The sequence below is a fragment of the Poecilia reticulata genome, chromosome 10 (genome assembly GCF_904066995.2).
Source record: "Poecilia reticulata chromosome 10, P_reticulata-male-v2, whole genome shotgun sequence".
Taxonomy (NCBI): domain Eukaryota; kingdom Metazoa; phylum Chordata; class Actinopteri; order Cyprinodontiformes; family Poeciliidae; genus Poecilia; species Poecilia reticulata.
Window position 1 is genome coordinate 19363680 of NC_088839.1, and position 25706 is coordinate 19389385.

Genomic DNA, 25706 nt, shown 5'->3' on the forward strand with positions numbered 1-25706 from the left:
TACTAGTCTTCTCTCTAATATGCTGTATATCTCCACACATGCCTTCTTTGTGCCTCCAGCCGTGTAGCTCACCAGAGGAAATCACATTCGGCATGTTCTCCGGGTGCTGCTTGCAAACACCAGCGTCCTCCCTGTGAGTTTGGATCTGTTCATTTCATGGCAGCTCTGCAAATATGAAGGCGCCCCGGTGACATAAGACGCAGTCGGAATCATAGAAATACACATTTACTGCAGCAAGTCCAGCACTCAGCTCAAAGCAAAAGAGACAAGGTTCATATACAGTCTGGAGAAGTCTAGCGCTTGATATGATAATTTTTCAAGTCTGCATGACGATGGAACAAGTTGGACATTTTGGACTTTATTTTTTTTATTCTGTTAGCTAGAGAATAAAAATGACAATTTCACCCTTCTGGCTATAGTTGACATTATTTGGTGCAAAATATTGTCTTCCTGGGGATGTTTTGTATCTACCACCTCATCAATTACTCAGCCAAAGCATGTAAGTAATTTTCTATACATGCGATTTGCTTTAAGGAAATAAGATAACACAAGTTCATTACATAAACTTGCAAGCTGTGTACAGATGTGTGAATCAAAAATTATTGGAAGTAGGATATAAAATAATGTTTTTTTTAAATTGAGCACTATTAAATGATACAATATTTTAGCCTCTTTATAATTATGTAGCAGCATAATTAGCACGTTACACACCCAAAGTAACGTAAAGAGAAACAAGACCATTAAGACAAAAACACGTACAATAAAACAGATAGACACAGACAAAAATAAAAACCAGATACTGTTTTATTTGGCATGATTACAGGTATGAAATGTAAGTAGGAAGGGACAGAATGGCAAATAATCTAAGTAACCTTTTGAGATAATAAGTGAAGTTTAAGTCTGTTTCCTCATAAGAAGCAGTGGGAACTTCGGTGGTGCTCGATAGCAGAGCTGAGAGACTCAGAGTGTTGAACATGCAGCCCTGAGCCTTTTCCCCAAGTTAAGATAACTTTATATTTGTCACAACATTCTGATACCATCTGGGCGCTTCAAATCAGAGACAATGTGTTACATGTCAACAAAGGCCACCACAGAGGAGAATCTGGCAGTGTCTCAGCATCGGGAGCTTTTGACGCAAGATTAAAGACCGATTGCGACCAGTCAGTCTGCGATGGCATCAGTTAGTACCACGAGACGTTTTTTTTGCATCAACATCTTTGCACTCTTTGTGCTTCTTGCTCTGCGCTTTTTTTCTCCTCTTCCCTGCTCAAACCCAAAGTAATGCAACTCGTTATCATTTCTATGTGAAAGAAGCCTATTGCTGCCAGGGATGGGACAGAGGAGTTGAGCTTAGGGAGGAAAAATGTCTCCACACTTAACTGCTTTCTTTTTCAGCACCAATGAGAAGAGAAGAAATCCCTTTTGGTTTTGGTTTTTCTTAATCATAGTTTCTTGTCAGTACTAAGTAACAGAAAAGCCAAAGATTTTAATTTTTTAATGCCCTTACAATGTGAAAACACAGGCGAGCATTTAATTGACTTAAATTTCCACTGCTGGTCACTGCTGGACATGAGTGTCCACTTTCAAATCTACATGTTTTAAAATGAGGTTATGGTGAAATATAATCTAAATCTGAAACGGGTTTACCAAGTGGAAATGTGAAGTTATCCAGTTTGAGACACGGATCAAAAACCTTCACAGTTTTTTTTACTGGAGTTAACAATCTGCCATCACCATAGCCAAACGGTTATTTTAGCGGTACCACCTTCATCCGTTTAACTTATGGTGGAAATTTGCTCTGATCGACTTTCTGTATTTCAAGAATCAGGCTGGCTCCTAACATTTCCCCTCGGGAACTTGCTATAATGTATACATACATTTGCACATAGTTGATGTTGTGTGCATGCGTGTGTCTGCTTGTCCTCTAATGTCATGTGCGTCTCCCCTTACCCAACCTCAGGCCCAGCCTGAGCTCTCAGGAGTCATCCCCTGGAAAGGCATGACAGAGCCCCAGTGTTTGGAAATGGCTGCGCTGGCAGCGATAAGCAGTTCAAAGAAGAGAGCGCATTAATGTAATTGGGTGCCAGCAGCACATTGGCCTCATCGTCTCATATGCACACTCGGTGACACACACGCAGATTATTGGAGAAGAGTGTCTGAGAGTGGTGAGAGGATAGAAAGGATGAGAAGGAAAGAATTGGAGAGAGAGCAAGAGAGAGAGGTAGAGAGAGGTAGAGAGAGAGAGAGAGAGAAGGAGGGAAGGGCAGATAGTGAGAGGAGAGGAGGAGTCGGGGTCCTCATTGTGTTGCTCATTAAGCCATGGGAGACTCTGAGAGGCTGAGCGATGAGACGAGAGGTGTCAGAGTTAAATGTCAGGTCTGGCAGGGATGTGACTGACTTAGTCGAAGCCACATACACACACTGACACGGACACCGAGAGGTAGCTCAGTGGGGCTCCTCTGTCGCTTCTACAGACTCCTATTATCCCCTCAGCTTCCTCGCTCTCCCTCACTCTTTAGTCTCCTTTTCTCTGCCACTCACCTAGTTTGGCCCCCTCAATTTTTCCACCCATTACACCCAAATTACTGGTGTCATTGCAAACTGAATACTTACAGCCGGATAGACGCGTTTCCACTGAATTGCAGCAGTTCCTACCAACTGCGGTGAAAGTAAAGGCCATTTCCTTCAGCTAATTTCCAAGTCTGTGTGATTGGAGGAACAGAGGGAGATGCCGGGTGACTTCCTTCACTGTTATGAAATGTTTTCACCAAAGGCAGCGCGGGCCTTTGAAGTTTCGACTCTCTCGCCCTTGTAATTCAAACAGTCTCCTCTTCTGTTTCTCCCTGTGAGTTCTCTGCAAGCACTTCTCACCCTACTTTTTGTTTATTCACTTCTGCTGCTGCCGCTGCTGTTGCTGCTCGAACTTAAATTCCTCTCCTTGTTTCTATTTTGGTTCATGGCTCTTTCTCTTTCTGGTCCTTTTTAACTCTACAATCTTGGGCGACTTTGTAATTCAAAGAGCAAACACAAAATAATTAAAGTAGAACAGCTAAAGGAGTTTGATGCATTATTGCGCTAAAGGGATCAGAAAAGTAATTTCTGAATACTTAATCACTGCTATTACTTAACTAGTAACTACTACTTTGAAACACATGAGCTTCAAAACAAGTTTGCTTTGATGAAAAAGAGAGGTTATCCTCTCTTTTTGCCAGCTCACAAGTTTACAGGATTCTGTCTTATTATTTATTGGAGCCAAATCTCCAATAGATAGCAGTATATTACTTTGAATTGTTGATTGTCAGAAGAGATAGTAACTAACGCATGTTTCATATGAAACGTCCAGCTCTCGATAGCACTATTATGAATCAAAAAGAGCTATGATCTGCCGAAGGGACAGAATGACCAGAACTAGCTAAAATATGAAGAGCACAAATGTAAAAACAATTCATAAGTACTTTAAAATGTCTATTATCATCTGACAAATGTACACAGTTTCAGCATTCACGGTGTATAAACAGATGGAACATTTTGTAGATGTATTATTTGCTTAAAATTCTCCCATGCATGCTTTCTCAGAGAATTTTGATCACCGTACTAATCTGCAGACTAATAGTTAGCCCAGTGACCCAATGTTACTTTTTTCTTGTCTGTCTTCCTATACGGCTAAATATTGCATTTCTTTTGAGTTCCTTCATAACTAAAAGACTGTGTCTAGGTGCACAGTTCATGTTGTATTTAGCGTCCTTCAAAGCTTTTTCTAAGCTTCTTGTTCTGCTTCTGTTTGAAGACCTCTGAATTCCTCAGAGAAGCTCTGTCGGCTCCTCTCCTGCTCCTTTTTTAAAGCATTTGGAAGTCTCCCTTGTAACAAAGAAAATGGACAGGAAGGATGTCTGGTTGTTTCCACCTATCCCAAGTGCTGTTGATACGGTGCGGCTGACAGAAATGGTCAAGAAGACGAGAAATGTCCCCCTCTGGGACGAGGCACTGGATATACAGTATCTGATGACGTTGTGCTTCTTTTACTAACATTGCAGGTTTGGTGTCGGTCATTAAAGTCGCTTTTTCAATAGTGCACTGGCATCATGTAATTTTGACGGCTGACGGTGCTTTTTTTGTACCAATAACCGACAACATATTTTATTTTTATTTACAATGACAAAATGTCAGTGTACTTTATTGGGATTTTATGTGACAGCCTAGAGCAAAGTAATGCATATTTATAAAGTAGAAGGGCAATGATTCATGCCTTTCTAACATTTATTTTTAAAAGAAAGTCTGAACAGTGTACTCAGCAGCCTTTCACTCTGATAGTCCCAAATAAAATGTGTTGTTGCTTCCAGTTGTGTTGATGCTTTTGCTTTTGCATAGTAGTATTTTGGATTAAGTTTATTGGAGACATCAAATAAAATTTTGAAAACCAAAATATAACCAGAAGGCAATTAATGTTCAAATAAATTTGCACTGAAACATTATGAATGTTATTTATAATTAAAACATGTATATTAGAACTTTAATGAAAATTGCATGCATTTATTCCTCAACCTTAGGTATGGAGTTTCTAATCTATTAAAATCCAAATTAATGTTTTTTGTTTTGTTTTGTTTTTTTGTTTGTTTTACAAACCTTAAGCAACTTGTCTTCATTGGATTGTAAAATCTGTAAACCAGATTGAAAAATATAAGTTGAAGTCAATATAAATTTGCAAATACAGTGAAAATAGAAGGAATAAGTAAACATAAAAATACAAAAGCTAATCTAAAAAGATGTGGCAATGAAGTGGAATCAAATCTTTTGCCACATATTATCATAATCCTGATAAGTTAATAAACAATGTTTACCTATTTTGCTGAAATAGCCTGGGTCGTCTTGTTCTTGTTCTGCAACAACCCTTTTACTGAGCAGCGTCTCTGTCTCTCCAGGTCAGCCGTTCAAGTTAGACCCGAAGACCGCCCACAAGAAGCTTCGCCTGTCCAACGACTGCCTGACCATGGAGAAGGACGAGAGCTCGCTGAAGAAGAGCCACACGCCAGAACGCTTCAGCGGCACCGGCTCGTACGGAGCTGCCGGGAACGTCTTCATTGACAGCGGTTGCCACTACTGGGAGGTGCTGCTGGGAGCATCCACATGGTGAGAGATGCGCTCTGGCATGAGAACGTTATATAAGCCTGCAAGTAGGCTCAGTAAACTCGGGCCTCTTTGGGGAGTTTAAATCTAGTCTGTTATGCAAACGCCTCACTCACAAACAGAGCCCAACACAGAGAGTGCACGCTCTTGTAAACATATGCATCTCTCACTAATTGGCTGTGAAGGAAAGGTCTCAATGAAGCATCTACCCTATGTTCTAAGTCCTGAGATTTGTACATCTGTTTTAAAATTAAAAAAACTTTCTTTCTTCCAGGTATGCCATCGGCGTTGCTTACAAATCAGCTCCGAAAAATGAGTGGAGCGGCAAGAACTCGTCCTCGTGGGTGTTCTCGCGCTGCAACAACAACTTCATGGTGCGGCACGATGGCAAGGAGATGCTGGTGGAGGCGAGCCTGCAGCTGCGGCGGCTCGGCGTCCTCCTGGACTACGACAACAACTCGCTGTCCTTCTACGACGCCATGAATTCCCAGCACATTCATACTTTCGAAATCTCCTTCCTCCTGCCTGTTGTACCCACTTTTATGATCTGGAACAAGTCAGTCATGATTCTCTCAGGACTACCTGTCCCAGATTTTGTCGATGGGGTGGCTACAGATCTCCAGGAGCAGCAGCAGCAGCAAATGGGTCTGTGTCGACAGGAATCGCCGTACTTGACGGGGATGAAAACCTGCCACTGACTAAGCTCGCGACAGAAGAGTGGATAAGGACCTGACAAGACACTGACAGCTTGACTGAGCTTCGCTCTGATCCTCAAGAAGGAATGGGTTACTGTCTGAAAGCGATGGAAAAATGTTACTCCTGTTAGTTTGTAGCCACTCAATGTTTTACATATTCATTTAGCTTATAGGAAAGGTCTGTTTGACTGAAAAGATCAATGTGTATTAGGTTCATCAAATGCCCTGCAGTCACTGTCAAAGGTAGCTTGAGCAGAGCAGGATTCCTGGTTTTCAGAACCACTTTAGGTCCGTCTGTTTTTATTTAATTTTCTTCTTTTGACCCCCTTGGGCAGGAGATCAAGGTGAAAATCGTTCAAGTTTAAAGTTGCAAGATAGAACTAGTGAGATTAAGTCTCATGAATTTAAACATAAAAAGTCTTTTTTTTAAATTGTGAGTTGTTTTTTTTCGTGCAACAGGAGCAAATACATTGACATACCACAAAGAGGTGCATCTCAGTAAATTATAATGCCACTCTTTAAAAACTTTAAATAATTCTAGAAACTGAAATCTCTGCCTCCTCCTCCTGCTGGAGCAGCGAGTGGCATGAAATGAATGCTGTACACATGAAGGCTGCAGATCTCTTCCCCATTTTCTCTCATTACTGTGGATAATGAGAGCATAATCTGTAACAGCTTATATAAATATATATTTTTGGCCTCCTGAGAAGAAACGTATTGTAATACATATTTGAACTCGGCTCGTCTGCGTTGTTGGGCCTGATATTTATCATCTTCCTCTAAACCTATAGCCAACAGAAAGAAAGTAGTATGTCTTTCAAAGTTTGCTCAGCCACCAAATCATCACTGTGAGGATTTAGAGATTACCTCAGTAAAACTTATGATTTCTTTTTAAAAAAATGTCACTTTGAGATTTTATTTTTTGATTTAATAAATTCCCCAACATCAACTACAACACTGATGTTATAATTCACTGAGACACATCTGTTCAGTACAGCTTCCAGAAAATAAGCATTTTCTTCCACACCTTAGTCCAAAATTGCAAAAAGATAATTTTTTTTGTTTGTTTGTTTTAATTCAGGATTTGGATGCAAATTTCTAACACTGATTTGAATATGTGATTGCTTGTAAATACTTGTTTTCTGTGTCCTTGGTAGCTGTAACTTAGCTTTCCTAAAGCCTTCTCCTTGTTCTTCCTCCTAGATTTATCCCATCTGCCCCGTTTGTGTGGGTGGGTCCAAACTTCCAGGTTCCAGGAAGCTTTAACGTTGCTCCCAGATTTTGTTTCTACATCACAGGGAGCAGATTTGCATCATGTGACTACTCTGTTTGTAAGATAAGAGACTTATTGAACACAAGAACACAAAAGTAGTATTTATAGAAAGGAAGGTGGTTTAACTTTATTTTAACTTTGCAAACTATTCATGATGCACTTTTGAACTTGACGTCATTTGCCCTCTGTGTTGTAAAGTAGAGCTAGAAGTGAGTGGCAGGTTATAATGGGGAGGATAAGTGACAGAAAACACTGTGTTAAATTATGTTTACCATTAAAGTGAGTATGATGCAGCAAAACGCTGACAACCTGGCAGGCAACTCTTATTGTTGCCCAGAGCAAAACATAACAACGAAAAGATCTTTAATTCCTCATTGCACTTTGAAACAGCATACAGAAAAGTTAGCTTTCTTTTGGAAAAGGGATGTGATTTTTATCTAAATGGTGATAAATTAACAACTTTCTTTTTTTTTTTTTACTCTGATATTAAATTTTCAGGGCTGAAGAGGGTTAACACTTGCTGTTTGTTGCAGTGTCACGGCATGACTGTGTTTTCCTCCACATATGTGCACATTTTAACACCACATAATGCTCCAAGTCATGCTCCAATGCATGCAGCATTATCAGATCACTGGGAAGTTCGCTACATATAGTTTCATTGTTCATCGTCCAGCAGATTAACTCCAGTTATTCACATTTAGTTATAGGTTTTTTTGTTTTGTTTTGTTTGATTGCATGGTTAGGTTTCGAGGCTTAGTGTGGGTGACTGTTTTCTCTGGTTTGACATTCAGGTAGCAGTGCTGACCCAGACAATCATTGTGTATTATACTGTAGTTTAGGCAGATTAAAGAGGTTGCACGGAGGAAAAAAGCTGACAAAAGCTGACACTGGATGTTGGGTAAATGAAAAAATAAAAAAATAAAAATATATATATGTAGTCTTTTAAAACTGATCACACCACATGAGAATTTTGCATTGACTCTCAAAAATCATTTCTATTCTGGCAACTTTTGATGTCATCATGTCCGAAAGTCTGTGAGGCAAGGAAACGTTGGTTTAAATCTTTTCCCCCATCTCATGGATTTAGAAAGGTTTTTAGTTGATTTTATGGAACCAGAAACATCCAGCAGTTTACCTCTCAGCTGTGCAAGAGTTGTCAGAATTGCACCGGATCAGCGATCATTTAAAGAAGGCCTTGATGGTTAGAGACGACCTACTTTACATGCAGCCAAGTGGGACTTCTGTCAGGCTTCTGCTTATTTTCTTTTGATTTTCAAATATCCATCAGTCTTGTTGAATAATGTCCGTCACAGACTTGACCGCGCATCGATTTGGGAGGACGAGCTCAGTGTGTGTACTTGGCCAGGTTACTGCATGAATATGTGACCTTGTTGAAGGTTCAGAAAACTTTTCCTATCAAATCAAACATTCAATCTTTGTTTATTGTTTTTTTTTTGGTTGTTGTTTTTAAGGAAAAAAGAAATGAGACAACTACACAAAGCTGTCATCGCCGTGCATATCAGATTGTTTGCAGTGCTTCTTTTTTGTGTCACAAGTCAGTACAGTAAAATATATTTACGGTGAATGACTTTCAATAGCTTCCCACTCCTCGTAGTGCCGTGTTTATACCCTAGAAACGATGCAATAGATTCTTCTTTTTGCTTTCTTTTTTCAGTAGTTTTGGGACTTTTTTTGTTTTTTCTTTTGTACAACGGAAAAGAAAAGTGCTCCTCTCCTTCTTGGCACTGGGACCTTAAAAAGCAGCACAAACAGAGCGGCTTTGCCTTCATGCAATGCTTTCTGTTTCCATAGATATAACTGAAATACTTTTAGCCAGAGAGGAATGTAAATCAGAGGGGGAAATATATATTATATAAAGTTGTATAATGTACAAAATATATATGAACCAATGTTATTTATGTGAATTTGAGTCCAATAAAAAGTCTGATCCCAAAAATATTCTTGTCTTTTGTCCTTTATGTTGAGTCTTAACAAAAACAGTGTTCCCTAAGCACATTATTTTTAGATTTAATTATATAATAAAGTATTTCTGAATAATACAAATTATAAATACTCCTTATCTGGGGAACTAAAAATCTACAATGCATCAACTTGTTTTCCCTGTCACATTACTATCACACCTTTTGCTGTGTTTCTGAGTTTGTTGTGATTTTGTGTTATAGAGTAACACAAAGTAGCACCTGGTTTTTAAGTTACTCAAGTAACTACAACTGAGTAAGTGTAAATAGATGCTATCCACCTCTTATTATGTGACAATCATTTTTTAGGGGCATCAAAGAAAAGGGGCTGATTACAAAACCTTGCCACACAAAGGCAAGGATTTTAGCTGTAATTTGACTAAATGTGAAACTGTTTATGGGGTTTGAGCTGCGTTTCACTCGCAAACAAATTTCTTATACCTCCTGTGATGCCATTGATGAGTTAAAAGGTTTCAAAGCACAGAGTTTGAAGGCCTCAAGCTTTTCCAGCCTCTGGCAGGTCATCTGAAGCTCCAGGTCGAGTTAGAGGGAATATATCCGCTTAGCTCGTCATCTGCCATCACTCTTTACGGCCTGATTCCCAACAGTGCCTGCAGGCGTGGAACACAGTGACATTGACCCAGAGCTGATAAGCAATATGCTCACTTTTTTTTTTTATCGCAGTTAATATGCATTAAATTTATCCAGAGGAATCATATATATTCTAGCTGTATCACAATTTTCAGAAATGTGATGTTTTTGATTTGATCCTCTAAACGAGGCTTTAGCAAATTGTGTAGTTTGTTTTCTGAAAAGTCTAACAGTATCCTGGGAGGTAATGCTTTCAAAAACACAAACTTTTTATATGACTAGTAGTAGCAAATTTCAACCACACATTGTTTTCAACAACACAGGCAGAATAATGTATTCACAGCACATTTCAACCATGAATTAGGAGCTGTCTACAAAAGGTAAATGCCTGATAAAAGTCTCATAAGATGTGCGCTTAAAATCATATTTTACTTGCAGATGCTGGAATTTAAATTAACTCTATTATCTGTGTAGCAGACAGCAGAATGATTTTGCACAGAGAATGAAAAAAGCGAATTAGTTTGGCATCTCGTGACACAGCTGCTGCTGTAACTGCTGCTGGCTGACAAACGCCAGAGTGGACCAGAAAGATGATTTCAGCTTTTGTAGATATTTGATGACTGGTTATTACCAAAATGATGGGGCTGTGAGGATGAGTCCAACCCTGCAGCATTGATGCCCTTTATTTATGCCCCTTACAACATCCTAATGCAGCTACAAGGGAACTGTTGTGCGCTGCTGCTGAAACATAAAATCAGTCTATAGACAGACGGAAGTCCCATTTGGTTTATATAGGTGTTAAATATTTAAGAGGTATGTGACCTTTGTGATCCCGTACTACAGAATTCAATCATCTGGTTCTGTTTTTGCTGAAAGAGCTTGGTTTTCTTTTGAAAAAGAAATATTTCATGGAATTCCGGAAGGTGTTCCAAAGTTTTTGTGTTGTATTCACTCCGTTTTAAGATGGTTTGAAACATTTGCATTACAGTTTTAAAGACCCTACTAATGATTATCCACCTGTTCAATGACAGCACCATTTACTACTGTCACTGCATCACGGGGCACTGACTTCATAAAGTCATTTACCACATCCTTAGTTTGCAGTGTGTTGATCTTTACAAATGACTTATGACTCCATGAAACAAACTCATCCACAACAGGCTCTTCACCATGAAGAAGACTTCTAACGACTGGATCGTCATCATATTTAATATTACACTGTGAACAGCGATAGCCATTAGTATGCAAAATATATAATGAGGGAGAGAGACAACACCCCTGTGGTGAACCAGCAGAAGAAATTAGCTGACTGGATAAACAGCCATTGACTCTCACACACTGAGATCTATCAGTTGAAATCCTACCGACAAAATTAAAACAAGTTAGAAAGTGACTAAACAATGACTAAACAAGTTAGTCATATAAAAGATGTGGTTGTGTAGTTTTAAAAGCTGAAGAAAAGTCAATTAATGGGAGAAAAATTAGTAAAGTGACCACGGCATCTTCAACCGTCCTACAAGGCCGGTATGCAAATTGCAGCAGATCAATAAACGTTTCGACTTGCAGCAGAATATCTTTCCTAATGGGCTTTTCAAATGACTTCATCTCTAGAGATGTTAAAGGAGAGAGTTTGTGCTCATTTAGTGATGCAGGGTTTATAGTATTTGAAATTGGAGCAATAATTCACTTTTTTTCATACCTCAGAAACCCTCTGTTGTGGTGCTGAGCATAATTGCTCAGCACGCATTTTTAGCACCTGACCATAGATTATCAGACCCTGGAGTTTTAAACTTTTAAAATTACAAAGATTTTCCACCCTTCTTTCAATAAAGGACAAAGTCTGCGGGGAACAGGGGGCAGCCCTTGTTTTCCTCGTTTAAATCACTCAATGTATCACTAAAGTTACTGGCTGATCGAGAAACCTGCCATTAGTGCTATTCACGTAAGAGTCACATGTGAACTTTTTGACACCAATGTTAGATCAGCATTAAGCGTTTAAATATTACTTTTTTGTGGGTGTATTTATTATGTTTTGATGTTGTTGGGGATCCAAATGCAGAGACGAGGAAAGTGGCAGCACATTGAAAAGGATAAATTAATAAACTGAGCGAACCTAAGAAAGAGCACAAGGACAACAGAAGATCTGACATGGAGTAAATGAACCAAGGAGTATTTAAACTGCAGACTTTTATTACTGATTGTCACTCAAAGAAGTAAATCAGCAGGTTGAAAACAGCTGAACACGGGAAGACACTGAGCAGTAACCCACAACATAGAGGAAAAAAACAAAAATAATATGCTACAATAGAGCAAAAATAATAAAGCTAGACATAAAATTCAACAGACTGTAATAGTATTTGCTTAAAAACAAGTTATGCATTTTTATAGCCATGACTTTCTTCTTCACAGCCCTGTAAATCCATCCACAAAAATTAGATGACATACAGAATATACTGGCTCAGTACCACCTTACAGACGGCTTGAATATTCTTTGAGGGAAGACGAGCCTGAGCAGGTCTCCTCCATCCAGTTCATTAGACTTATTTTTAGTGGCGGGCCTGTGATTGGAGCCTTGTCTACCTTTCCATGTGTAGCAGATTAGCTGGCAGTGAAGTGTGATACTCACGCTACATCTGCTTCCTCACATAGCTAGCCAGCTAGCAAGCAGGCTGTTGAAGTAACTTGTAATTACATTTCTAATTGCAGAATAATTAGGACTCCCTGTGTAGCTCATTAAGTCATTTGTCACCAAAGCTGTCAACCTGGCTCACATCAATACCTTAATTACAAATGCAGCTATAATCCTTGACATCTTACTTTTATTCGATTATTTATTTCTTTACATCCACGGTTTGGACATTTATTATGCAGATGGGCCTCCTCACAAGAGTTAGTGACTTAGCATCTGGTAACAGTTTTCTAGTATTTTAAAAATGTTTGTTGATTTGATTTATTGAATCTTATTTACAGTTGTGCAGTTATATTAGTTTGCATACAACTCTGCATCCAAATGTGTTTTGTGGTTTTGTGAAATAGACAATCACGTCCATGTAACTCGCCAGTTTGAAGTCTCGGTGGTTTTTATGAATGGGACGAAGAAGGTAGGAGTTGAGACAAAATGTGGTTTTCAAATCACAGAAAAAAAAGAAAAAAAAACAAAACAAGGCACAAAACAAATCTGTGGTGGTGACGCTGAGACATTTTCTCTAATGGGCGGATCAATCCAGCCTCCTACTCCTGAAAGCTTATTTCAAAGAAACACCCACAAAGTGCCTGCTAAAGCCCTGGTGGATAAAAGAGCATTCAGTGTCAAAAACAAAAGATAATTGCAAGTGCCTGGATTAAGTTTTGGTACTGTAATATGGTCACTACAAGAACATGAAAATAATCAAGAAGTAAAAAGGCATTCTCTTTTTATGTTGAGATTTACAGACTACCTCAGACTATAGGGCCGTAAGCTTTGTTTTTAAAGACATGGCCTTGAACATCTGTGACTAGAGATGGTCAATTATATTAATATTTAGAGTGATAAAATCTATTGAAAAGTACGGTTTATCAAAGTTAGAAAAACTGCTTCAAACTGTCTAAGTCAATACAGTGTAAAATATGACTGGATATTTGAATACAACTAGCAGTTATGATTGTTAATGCTGCACTCTTTCTTATTTTGGTGAATCTAAAAGTACATTTACATAAGTGGAAAAATAAAGACATTGAACTTTTTTTTTATAAAATCCTGTCATAATGATGTATGTGTGCTGCTCATGTTTTGCATTTTGCATGTGAACTCATTTTAAAACATTCAAATACAGTCTGCTCCCGCATCAAGAAAGACTGGATTCGTTTTGTTGTGAGATGAATGACTTTTATTTATTCTTCTTCCATGCCTAATGATCCTTGGACCATCTGGGGATGAACATTAAATGGTCCATACTAAGGCTATTAGTGGCCCCAAAAGGCCAAGCAATTACCTTCCGAATTAATCAGAAAATAGGTTGAGCTGCTCTCAGTTGGAGCCACTTTAAGAATTCAACATGATAAGGTAAATTAATCTTCCTATGTGCAGACAGAGCATGTGCATAGAGCAGCACAAGCTTACTTTTTTATCCTTGTTATGACATTTGCATAGCATTTACATAACATCTTCTTCATTAAGGCACCTTGATTCATCTGGAGGTCAGATTGTGTATCCTGCAGTGTCAAATGTGTAGAAGAGAGTGATGCCGGGGCATTTCATACATAAAACGTCATATCTTCACACAGTACTCAAAAGCAAGTAAGAAATAAAATAGTGTGAAGGATGCTTTTCACTTATAGGCACCTAAAACCTTTACAGAGATCTACAGTTAGACAGTAATTGTGCCAAACTATTGTGGTGTGAACAAATAATAGAACAATTGTATTATTATTGTGATCAGGATTCTGTGAATTCAGCAGGATGTAGTTAAAGCAGTAAGTTCCGGTTATTACACCAATAAAAAGTGGTTGTGAGAAAACTCTGCTGCTTTTTCACATTTTATTCTACACCTCATAAAATCACACAGAAATAATAGGATTTTTTGTTTGACTCCTGCCATCAATGTTTAACTTTTCATTGAAGCTTTTCCTTCTAGCAGCTCTGTATGAATACCACAAACACTGATCGCACACAAATAAATCTACCATTTCTGCAGCATTAATCCTACCAGCATTCCCACTAAAAACCTAATAAGTTGTGCAAACAATAATTAGCAGAGCTAATGCACACCCACAGTCAAGAAGTCTCCATTAGCATTTTTTATTACTTTCCTAAATTTTTTTGATGCACAACTCCCTTGGCTGATCTTAATGCAAATCGCCCCAAGTACTGCAGCATTTTCAGGAAGCCAGCTCTTCATTTTCAGTGCTGAAATGTGATATATGCATTCGGTTAATCCCAACCCCTTGACGAAATGCAGTGAGATATGTCAGCCTCTGTGAGTGGCCATCTGTGAGTCGTTGGGGTGCAGGTTTGTCACTGCTAAAACTGTGCAGCTGGACGTAATGGAGCAAAAATCTGCACAAAGCCCCGAGCACAGACTCACTGTCATACACACACGCACACACACACCTGGTCTTGATGCTCCCACAGCACCTTTCAAGGTTTACTGATATCCGAGCAAAAGGTGGTAATTTCATTATGATCTGCTTAGCGGAGAGGCAGCCACTCTATTTAAATCTGGCTGATTTAGAGACTGATCTGTTCTCGCATGGGAGAGTTTGACAGAGAGAGTGGGAGTTGAAGTGTGCCAACTCCTCAGCCTAATTCTGTGGTGCCTGCTTGTCTGTGGGTGGCTGCTTGTGTTTGATAATAAAGTTGTTTTTATTTCCCCTACTTCATTTTCAGCTGCTTCACCTTTGCTCAGAAACTCTTGTTCCTTTTTACTGACCAAACAAACCATGCGAACGTCACAAGTAGCAGTTCAAACCGATATAATAAATACTCGTTGCTTTAGGACCTGCTGAGACAGACGGTGGCTATTTTAATCTCCGTAATGAAGATGCATAGCTCGTCACAGAGAAATGTGTGCAATCTCTTGGCAGCTTGATAGAGGAGTGATGATCCTCAGGAAATGAGGATCTATGTAGGTTGTGGGCCACCCAACCCCAGTCCCTCTGCTTCTATCAGAGCTGCCTCTCAGACTCTCAGCTCTCACACGCCACTCCGTCAGTATCTAGATGAACCTCTACAGGTGGAATCAATCACCGCTCCCCGCTGTCATTTCAAGGATCCCTGGAGGTTCGGCGATCCTCCTGAATGAAAGCAATATGTCCTGGTGCTTCAGAGGAATCTCTGCTGAAATCTAAACCTTTCTGTCTGAGCTCCTGACGGAGACAGGCCGTTAGTTTTGTAGAGATATCGTTACAGGTGCTTCTCAACAGCGTTGGCTGTAAATCTGAAGAAAACTTGAACTGGATTAGAGCTTCATCTTTCTTTGACAGTTATCTAACACTGTTAGTCTTCTTTCACAAGCACGCACTCTGTGCAGGAATCTTGACATGATTTTGAATCATAACTCTTGACCCTAATTGGCTAAATGACAACTGGGACATTGGTTTTAACAAAAGAACAATTTAAAACAGACATTTCCAAAAACGTACTGATCAGACTCAGCTGAAACATTAAAGGAACAGATCCCTACTGACGTCTTCCTAAATGCAGAAGATATTGTCCAGGTGTTTGGTTTAAAATCCTATTAAATAATTCATAAACCAACTTAATTATCTCAAGGCTTTGCTATGATTTGTCCTCTTTAAATTCTGTTTCCCATTATTTAAGTCACATAATCAAATTACTTTAAGTACACATAGTCATTAAAAATGATCATGGCAGTGTATGTTATCTATAAATAAAACCACAATATAACACAGTATAGTATGTAGTGTATTGTAAATTTGGTTTTTGCTCCTGTAGTTTTTACACGTTTTGTTGCTGGGTTATTTCAATACAGTGTGGCACATTTTTGACCTGAACAGAGTGTCCTGTGGAAAAGAGATGTTTTATAGCCGTCTGTCAGCAAAAATGTTCTTATTGCCTCTCTTCTAAAAACATACTGCATTGCTGTCATGATGAACAGAACAATGCTCCATTAAATGCTTAAAGCTTAAGATGTTATAAATAACTTAGCACGGCTTTAAACTTTTCTGCAAATCTATTCCTGAGCCTTCATTGGTGTTATTACCCAGATTCACATGGAAGTATTATCGTCTACTGAAGTTGAAGACAATATAAGTACTCAGTATTAAGTTAAAATATCAACCTTTCTATAAGAAACTGTTGTGGTTTTGTTGTCTGAATCCCCTGTTTTTCATTTGTACACAACTTGGATGCTTCATATACTTGTACCCACTTATAAGCACCCACTTAAAAGTGTTAGTAATAGTTCCTAATTGCTTGTAAAAGGCTTTTTGGCTGCAGTCTTACCGCTTTTGCATTTTCTTATGTGCTCAGTTTTGGTTTAATTTCTCTTTTTACTGAAGGAAAATTAATTAAGCAAGTTTACTTGCAGAAGAATGGCAGCTGATATGCATGTGTGTGGAGCCAATTGATGAAAAGTTTATATTGCAAGCTTATATTGTTAGAGTATGAAAAACAGAAATCAAGAAACAACTTCAGAAAATGCAAACTTAGCAAAATAAAATCCAGTTTGTGAGAGTTTAACAGATGCTGATTCAGACTTTTGATTACTGTTTACATGATTAAAATTGAAGGTCAGTAGAAGACAGCATGTTTAGTGTTTATGCTGATGACCTTAATTTACAAAATAAATGAAAAAAACTTAACCATAACCCTGAGAAGCTGCAAGGATCAGCAGCACAGATGTTTATGGGAGTGTAGTGAGTCATGCACTCCACAAATCTGACTGTTATGACAGAAAAAGAACAAAAATATTGACGATGAAACCATCAAAAGCTCTGCTGCACTTTGGAAAAATTCACGTTACAGGCATAGCAAACATGTAGAAGAAGACGTGATGGTCGGATGAAACCAAAACTAAACTTTTTGGTCTGTATGCAAACATGATGTGTGCTGCAAACAAACACTTTACATCAGACCAGACCATCCCCAGCAAGAAACATGGTGGTGGCAGCCTCATCCTATGGGAATGCTTTTCTTCAGCAGAGAAGCTAATCACATCTGAACTGAAGATGGATGGAGGTCAGTCTTGGAAGAAAACTTGTTACAGCCCAAGAAGGCTGTAATTAAAAAAGCATCCAAAACAAAAAGTCCCAATTAAAGTCAAATTATATTCTTGCATAAAAATGTGCAGAACTAAATCCAACTGTGAATCTCTAGCTAGACTTGAGTTGTTTACAGGTGCTCTACTTTAACTATTGAAGAATCCATGCTTCTGCATGCCATAGTATTTAAAGGGCTCAGTGAATGATATTATCTGAATCAGATGGAAGCTTTCACTCACTCAACTTTTTAGTCTTTGTTCCATGAATATTTGTCTAAAACACCTACTGGTGTTCAGAGATTGAAGTGAGAATGTGAGAGTCTGAGAGTTTTAATCACACTGTTTCCGGAGAGCGTTTATTCCCCACCCACCCCCTCCACCCCATTAATCCTACACTCACTTTTACCGGTTAATAAAGCAAATAAATACCCTCAGGACTTTCTAACAGATTGGTCCAAAGTTGCTCTTTACACAACACTTTAAAACCAATGGTGGGAGAAAAAGAGAATCAGTATTTGTGCACTTATTCCAGTGTATTAACACAAATGCATACTAGCAGAAGTGTAATAAAGCTATTCATGTTCAAGTAGTTTATGCAACACTCCAACTGAAAGTGACAGAAACTCGGAGGCAGTTGCAAACAATCTTTTTAGCCATAATATCCGCAACCATTGTGGAACGAGCAGAAAATGTGAACTGACATCAAAAAGTCTGGTGCAGAAACAGGCATTGCAGGGTGAAGGTAATGCAGAGAACCCCCCTGTAGACATGTAAGTGCCATAAACAGGCAACAGAGTATAAGTGGCTGCTTATTTATTATCCAAGCCATCAACATGACTCTTTCCCCGGGAGAGATGCTAAAAGCACCTTAATAATTTTGTTTAGTGAACCATGATAACACTTTGAGGCACACATGGTTGATGGAGGAGGCAGAGAACATTCACCATTTAAATGATGCATTGTGTTTTCATTAATATCCAGCCGTCTGTGTCTTATTTATTAAGGTATCCTTCATACCGCTGGAAAACCATTACATGTAGAGGTTCACAGCTTGACATGTTGACTTCATTAGACAGAGGACATGACAGCTGTTCTTGGTGCTCATGATTCACTTATGTGTGTGAGAGATTATCACTGACAAGGAAGTGCAGTGAGACGAGGAATAAAACACTCAATAATTACACCATTGTGAGATAAAGCAAAATTTCATTTCATACTTTTGCTGTTTTTCCAGCACGATCTGCTTTTCTTTCAGATTTTAAAACCTTGGAAAAGTTTTTGATTGATTGATTTTTTTATGTAAAAACAATTAAAAACGTCATAAAAAGCGGCATTTATTTCTCCAATAAATTAGATTTTATGTATAAAAAAACTATAAAGAGGATATGTTTTGAAAGCACTAAGAATAGAATCTTCAAAAGGCCATAAAAAGCAAAGAAGGCAGCTGAAATCAGTCAGAAGGAAATTTCTTTCCTATAAATATCAATTGATATTAGTTTTCTTTCTCTTAAATTATGGCTAAGTATTTTCTTTCTTGCTGTCAGAAAACACATCATGCCACCAGCTATGATTGTACTTTTAAATGTCTGAACGTCCCAATGACAATATGTAATCTGCAAATGGAAAGAATGTCATCTTACAATAAATCTGTTGCCTTGCGTAAAAGTTGTGGCTTTCTAAATAAAACATTGATTTTGTTGAATAAAAACCAAATCTCAAAAACACTTATTTTAAATGAATGAAAAAATGTCTGGCTTTAAGGTGCTATCCCCAGACTCACCATTTTTAACATGTTTCAGCTCTGACAGGGTCTGACAGGTAACATTTTCCCAAAATTTCTTACTGTGAGGCTATAAATGGATCCACCAGCTGCTATTGTATTCATCTGATGTTATGTAAGGTTAATCCTGCTGTTGGGGAACAGTTCCTAATCTCCATGTGAACAAAGTGATAAACAGCAGTGCAGCACAGAAGAACAATTGAACTGAAGCGCACTTCATGTGCAAACCTTGGTCCAGTTAGACTTTTACGAATATAAACGTTGTTTTAATTCATATTGCAGAGAAATTCTGCTCTCTTAGATGAGTTTTGCTATAAACTAGGAGCATTGATGTTACTATGTGATGTTTGTCTTCGGAAAACTTCTCTCATGCATTGTCTTAACTGGATTCATAGCATCTTATTAATACCGTTCTTGGAATTGATGCAAATTTTAATTTCAATTTTTGAAAACATGAAAAAATTACTTTGGTGTGAGGTATGTTTTTTTCCCTCTTGAAATTCCTTTTAGTACTTTTTTTTTTTTTAAATAATCTGGCATCAAACCAATAAAACATGAAAGTAGCATGAAATAGCTGTTATTCTAATAGTTCTTTATGGGACGAGTCCTACTTCTCTATCACATATATTTCATTCATTGAACTTAATTTCCTCATTTTAATCCTGCTTGATTTTTTTTTTTTGTGAACCTTAATTTTCTACCAGCAAATAAAGAGAAATGGCACAAATTATAAATCTTTGTAAAATTCCCGGGAGGGGAAACAAAGCATGCTTAATGAAACCAAACGGTTAGCATCGGCAATGTCTGAAGGTCAAAAGATGTGCATGTAAAATGTCCTTAAATGAAGGGAAATGCTTTACAGAGAATCCAGGGTTTTTTTCTATAAACTCCTTTATATAAACTTTGAGAACAAACTGGCTTGGAGCCAACTATCATAAAAATATGCCTGCATTTTCACTGCAGACATATTTGTTGAAATCATAGATCATCTACTAAAAGAGGGCTTCTTTCATGGAAGCAGAAAAAACTAACGGTCTTCTTGCAGTGATCCATGTGTAAAACAAACTCTGGATTTGCCCGACAACAAGGAGGAAAGTTCCTTGATAAACAATGATACTGAGATCCAAAAGGTCATTACTGACAAACTCTTATTTTATCTTGTTGCAATAGCACTCTGATTGCATTTGCATAACAATTATTTTGTATAATTATGCCTGTGCTTGTTGTGACCTAAAATAATACTTTTTAATTATATAGCCAAAAATAACACCTTTCTTTTAGGGATTTGCTGTGCATGGAAATGCCAGGGACCACAAAAAATAAATGTTTATTCTGTTTTATTTACTTCCATTTCTGAAAACTGGCTTGAAACGTCTCTGAAGGTCCTTGACAAAATAAAGCAACTAAAATATTATGTTAAACCTACAGCTGGAAGATCAAGATGTAGTTTCATGAAGAAATAAACAGAGGCCTAAATAAACAAATGGCTTAGCAACGTCAGAAGGAATTACTGAAGCAGCAAAGAAGCCCCTGGTAACTCTGGAGGAGTCACAAGGGTTTGCAGTTCAGGTGAGAAAATTTGTCAACATGACAACAATTCACCTGTTTTAAGGCAGTAATCTGCATGAGTTAATCTGGCTGAGATGTTCATCTGAGAGACAGCATTGTGAAATAAGCTGTCCGTCTCTGGTTTCTGCAAATAGCTCTGCAGCTCCTTCTGAAGGCAGAAGTCTTTACAGGATGTGTGGGATCAGATGAGATATTTATGGCACATTTCTTGACCCTAGCTAAGCCCTTTGGACTCTTGAATGGTGGGAAGACTAGAGTTGAAGAGCCTCTCTGCAGACCTGGATGCTCATTGCAGACTGTCCGTATCCTTTTTTTGTATGGCTGAGACAGAGTTGTGAGTCGTTTCCTACAGAGATCAGAGCTTCATGAAAGAATGGCAGAAGAAAAACACATGGTGGAAAAAACTAGCATACCATCCCATCTCTAATTAGCTTTGCTGTATGCACACGATGAAGCAAAGTTGAATGTTTTTTTATTGACCAAAACGTCACACAGGTTATAACAGAATTCGAGGCATAAACTCTGGGACAAAATGTCTTCTTGCTGCCTCGGCGCTGTAGCTGGTAGGCGGCAGTCTGTCAGACTCGGCTCCATCACGCAGCCGCCGCAGATGTCTTGCAGCGTACTTTGGACAGACACTCAGTCTGCTTTGAAGCACTCCGCACAGGTCACCGAGTTCCTGGCTGCGAAATGAGGGACGACGCACAAGCCACCCAAATATGCCCTCCGACACGCCATCCTCCTCATCAGACATCAGGTCCACAGTGACGCCACGCCAGAGCTCACGCTCCTCGTCTTTTATCACACTCTGCCTCGCTGCCAGAAGCTGCAAAAATTAAGTAAATAAATATCAAATCAGTCTTGGAAACAAATATATACACACACACACACATATATATATATATATATATATATATATATATATATATATATTTTTTTTTTTTTTTTTGCAATTTGCAATTTGCAAAAGTAAAGACATAAGTTGTTGAACTTACTCTCATTCTTCTTTGTCGGCTCCTGGCCAAATTCTTTATCGAGACAGCCTTAGCTTCACGATCTGGTTGCTGGTACCTGTAGTTTCTTCTTACAGTCTCAAAATATGTCTTACAAGCAGCTGGAATAAAATAAAAAAAAGTGTGTGTTAAAACTGTATTACAACAAAGATGGATACATATTAAATAAACCCAAAATGTGACTCAAGACACTTACAAATGATGTCACAGCTTTCCACACACTGGAAATCCGGATTTGCCTTCAAAGTTTGGAGTAGGACCGATGTAACTGCTAGATTGTGAGAAGAATTAAGTCTGCAATAAAAAAAATATGCGAGTATTTTAAAAATTCACAAGTCAATGTGAAAAAAAAAAACCCAACAAAAAAACAATCCTACCCTTGATCTGGCTGATAGCGACTGGTGTTTGTGTCAGAATTGTGAAAACGTCGAACTGCTTCCTGTAAAAACAAAGACATGTTCAGTATGCAAACACAATGATTTCCTGTATATTACATGTGTTACTATGTGAGTTTTTGTACCGCAAGTTTGGTATTTTTGCAGCGTCGTCTTTTTTGGTGCGTTTCTACTATACCAGAACCGCTCTCCCATTTTTCCACCAAGACGGAGAGCCTTTGTTCGAGGGAAAAAAACTTCTCATCCATAGAACCAAGTCTGTGGTAAAGGTTTTCAGATAGCTGGGTTACTAAGCAAGACAATCCGCTGATAGCAGACAATAATGTTTTACAGTCTGCAGGCGTAGAGTTGGCTGGAATTCCCAGAGGACTCTCCTGTTGAAGCAGAGGAGAAACAGCAAAGATTAAAACAATGTTGAGACATTACTAATAAAGGGTATGACATGGCCAAAAAGCTTACAAGTTTAGTTTAATACTTACCACAAAGCAGGGCGGTTGTGGCTCTTCATATGGTGGAGAATCTGAATCAAGGAAAAGATGAAAGCTTTGGTCATAAGTCGTTGAATCTGAGGAACAAGAAGACGACTTGAAGTAGAGCAATACAGTTTTAATTGTATGGGCCTCTTATAAACATAAAAATGACAATATTTCTGGGGTGGGGGAAAGAACAAAACTAAAAGAAAATGGTTCGACAGGTAAACATGTAATACAAAAAAATCAAAACGAGAAAAGAAAAGCAAAATAAAAGAAGCAAAAAGTGTTTGATATGCGATAGGTTGGTAGATTTAAAGGAACTACTCATGCATAAAGTAACTTAATGCATAATTTCAACAATGTTAGTCAATATGGCTAGCCACGATATTGATAATGAAAAAAAAAATATTAGATTGTCCTTCTCCACAGCAGAGTTTTCAAGATGTAAGACTCACTTTTACATCACTGCTTAGTCATAACGTTACAAAAACGTTCGTAAAAGCAGCATTACAATTCATTTTTGATAGCTTACCATCGACTGTAGTTGGTAGCTGCATTTCTTCACTTTCTTCAAACTCTTCAGTAAGCTTCTCTATTTTTCCATCGCTCTCAACCTCCCCAACCACGTCATTTGTAAGATCCGTAAACCTCCACGGCTTGTTTTGAGCATCTGAACTCTTGGGATTTCTGTTCCAAGCTCCGTTACTGAAGTAAAGTTTTTTATGGTGAAAGTATTGGGACTGAGAAAGTTCATTGTCACAGTGTCCACAAAAGCGTCGTGGTTTTTTCTTTGTGGTTTTTGATGGTTCCATCTTTGGATGTAGCTCTTCTTTGGTGCCTTTTATTCTTCTTCTCGTGGTAGTTATTTGTAGCGGGTAAACAACTTAATGACGCACTACCGCCACCAAATGGTAAGGAGTGTCGATCAGAAATTTAAATGTCTGTTTCAAAATAAATACATAACAAATAAAAAAAAGTTGAAAGAAGAAAAAAATGCATTACTGAGTAAATAAATTAGTTAACTAAATCATCCTAAATAAGCCAGTACACTAAAATATTACAGATTTTGATGGATTGCGAATATCTTTAACCACAATACATTTTCATCAGGCATTCATTGGGCAACAATTGGTGGGTTTTTTGGGTTGCGCTCTTTTTGATTTCAACATCTGACATCAAACAAAAAATAATATACAAAGTCCTATGTGTATTTAATAATATCAAACCATAAACCACAATAATAGATGACATAACTGAATGTGTCTGTAATAGGGTGACTAAGCCCAGGCAATTGAAAACTAGAAGATGTAGTGGCATTTTTGGGGGGAAAAGCAAAAACAAACCAACGTGTAGTAGTTTTTCATATTGATAACCACAATTAATAGAAGCCCCACAAAAGGGGTTTCTATTAATAAGCCCTTTTTTTCTGAAGGGGCTTATTAATAGAAGACATTACATTGTGTGGTTTGACTTTATACTCTGTTATATCTAATAAATTGGAAATTTCAGAAAGATACTGGTCCGGCAAACTTTTCTCTAAGAATCTGTTTACCTATTTGGGCCACATGCAGTGAAGAGGCTGCATTCATATCGTCATTTGAAAGAATGCATTTTGGACTTTGGGCCTATTTTCTCTTTGTTGGACTATTCATTCAATAATTTCATTGGATTACTTGGAAAATATAATGACAACAAAGTTCTGGTTCTGCAAAGTCAGCTGCTTTGTCTCCCAGGAGCATCCGGATTTGGAGCAGAATTTGAAAACATTTTAAGTCCACACCTGGGTGGCACTTTGACGCATGATCATTCAACTGACATGTGTGACGTAAAGTATATTATGTTTTTGATGTCAGCAGAAAGACTGGCCACTTTAGTGGTTCCACTGCCCCCATTTAAGCCAATAATTGCGGATGCATTTGATAATAGTGCAATGCTGACAATGTATTGTTGTGCTGCACCTATTTTCCCCAGTGTGGACCACTCAAGTCTGTTCAACAGTTCCGGGACCCGACCAAAACCCCTCAGGGTCATTACCTTGACATATAATAAGGTTTGGTTAAGTATAAAACAAGCGTTATTGCCCAAAATGATCAAATGTTACAAGTCATACAAAACAAACAGATACAGTGACATTCACTGTCCAGCGCTGGACTCCAATTAGCACACCTTAAATGTGCATGTGAGCACATAAAAGATAGAGGAAAGACTGAGATGAAAGAGATAGAAGAAAGACATAGAATCATATATGCACAACATTATACTTGAATGTAACCTGATAACAGTATCATCGTTTTGCCATTTCATGCAAATTCTTCATAAAATAGCGTAGCTTCCTCCATAGATGAATCAAGAGCTGCACATTTATGTAAGGTGGTGATTAATGTTATTTCAAACGTCACTGCATCCAAGCATGTAATTCCAAGAGTTTTTAAGGCTCTATTTCCATCCAAAAATAATTTTTTTAAAGCCAGTACAAGTATGAATGAAACTGCCACTTCTTGCTCAGTTTCTTATCAACTTGTAGAGCACATTGGTGAATGATGTGTGGTTAACATCCACTGGTCTGTCACTGTAGAAAAGGTGACAGTAGTCACATCAATAGTAAGGATTCAGAAGGGCTATGGGTGAGATTGAACTCTGAAGCAGCAGCATTGAGTCCTTAAGATTCTGATTTTCAAGCCTAAGGGTTGCAAACTGTTGCATTTCACCAATTACACAACAGGCTGGGGGAAGGAAAAGTGAGGGGAATACCTACCATTGTGTTTAAGTTTTCAAACTATTGAAAACCAAATTAAATGTTAATGCCTGGCCATTTACATCAAATTCCTGAGAACCTTGTAAATACCTATGAACAGCTGTTTGCTTGAACTTCCATTGCAATTCGCATGACAAAAATCCCATTTTTGCATGTCTGTGGCTTCCAGCAGTTCTGCTTACACAACAAAACTAATTACATATCAACAATTCTCCAGGGCTTGAGGGGAATGCATGTCCTTGCCTCTGAGTTTTCAGCTGTTTGAAACATTTCACATCAATTCCTGACCATTTTCATTTGATTCCTGAGAAGATTACAAACTGACTTCAACAGTCTTTTGCCTGAACGTCCATTGCAAT

The 25706-nt window shown here is 38.2% G+C and overlaps 2 protein-coding genes across 8 annotated transcripts in view; one reads left to right on the forward strand and one right to left on the reverse strand.

The window, feature by feature from the left end:
* Positions 1–9051, forward strand: part of mid2 (midline 2) — a 157264-nt gene extending 148213 nt beyond the window's left edge. For all 6 annotated transcript variants that reach the window (XM_008420369.3, XM_008420372.3, XM_008420371.3 and 3 more), the window contains 2 exons: positions 4920–5127; positions 5399–9051. In XM_008420369.3, the coding sequence (XP_008418591.1) occupies positions 4920–5127; positions 5399–5822 (632 nt within the window). In that variant the 3' untranslated portion in view covers positions 5823–9051. The remainder of the gene's footprint in view (positions 1–4919; positions 5128–5398) is intronic.
* Positions 9052–21166: 12115 nt separating this feature from the next.
* Positions 21167–23535, reverse strand: LOC103471398 (uncharacterized). 2 transcript variants are annotated; one of them, XM_008420377.3, is made up of 7 exons: positions 23125–23535; positions 22599–22639; positions 22245–22493; positions 22102–22163; positions 21921–22018; positions 21707–21825; positions 21167–21537 (listed from the first exon to the last, which is right to left on the reverse strand). In XM_008420377.3, exons 1-7 carry the CDS (start codon positions 23402–23404, stop codon positions 21208–21210), a joined length of 1179 nt encoding a protein of 392 aa, XP_008418599.2. In that variant the 5' UTR covers positions 23405–23535; the 3' UTR covers positions 21167–21207. The 2 variants fall into 2 exon arrangements, with proteins under 2 accessions (XP_008418599.2, XP_008418597.2); XM_008420375.3 differs by having other exon boundaries at positions 22599–22684; positions 23125–23533.
* Positions 23536–25706: the final 2171 nt, after the last annotated feature.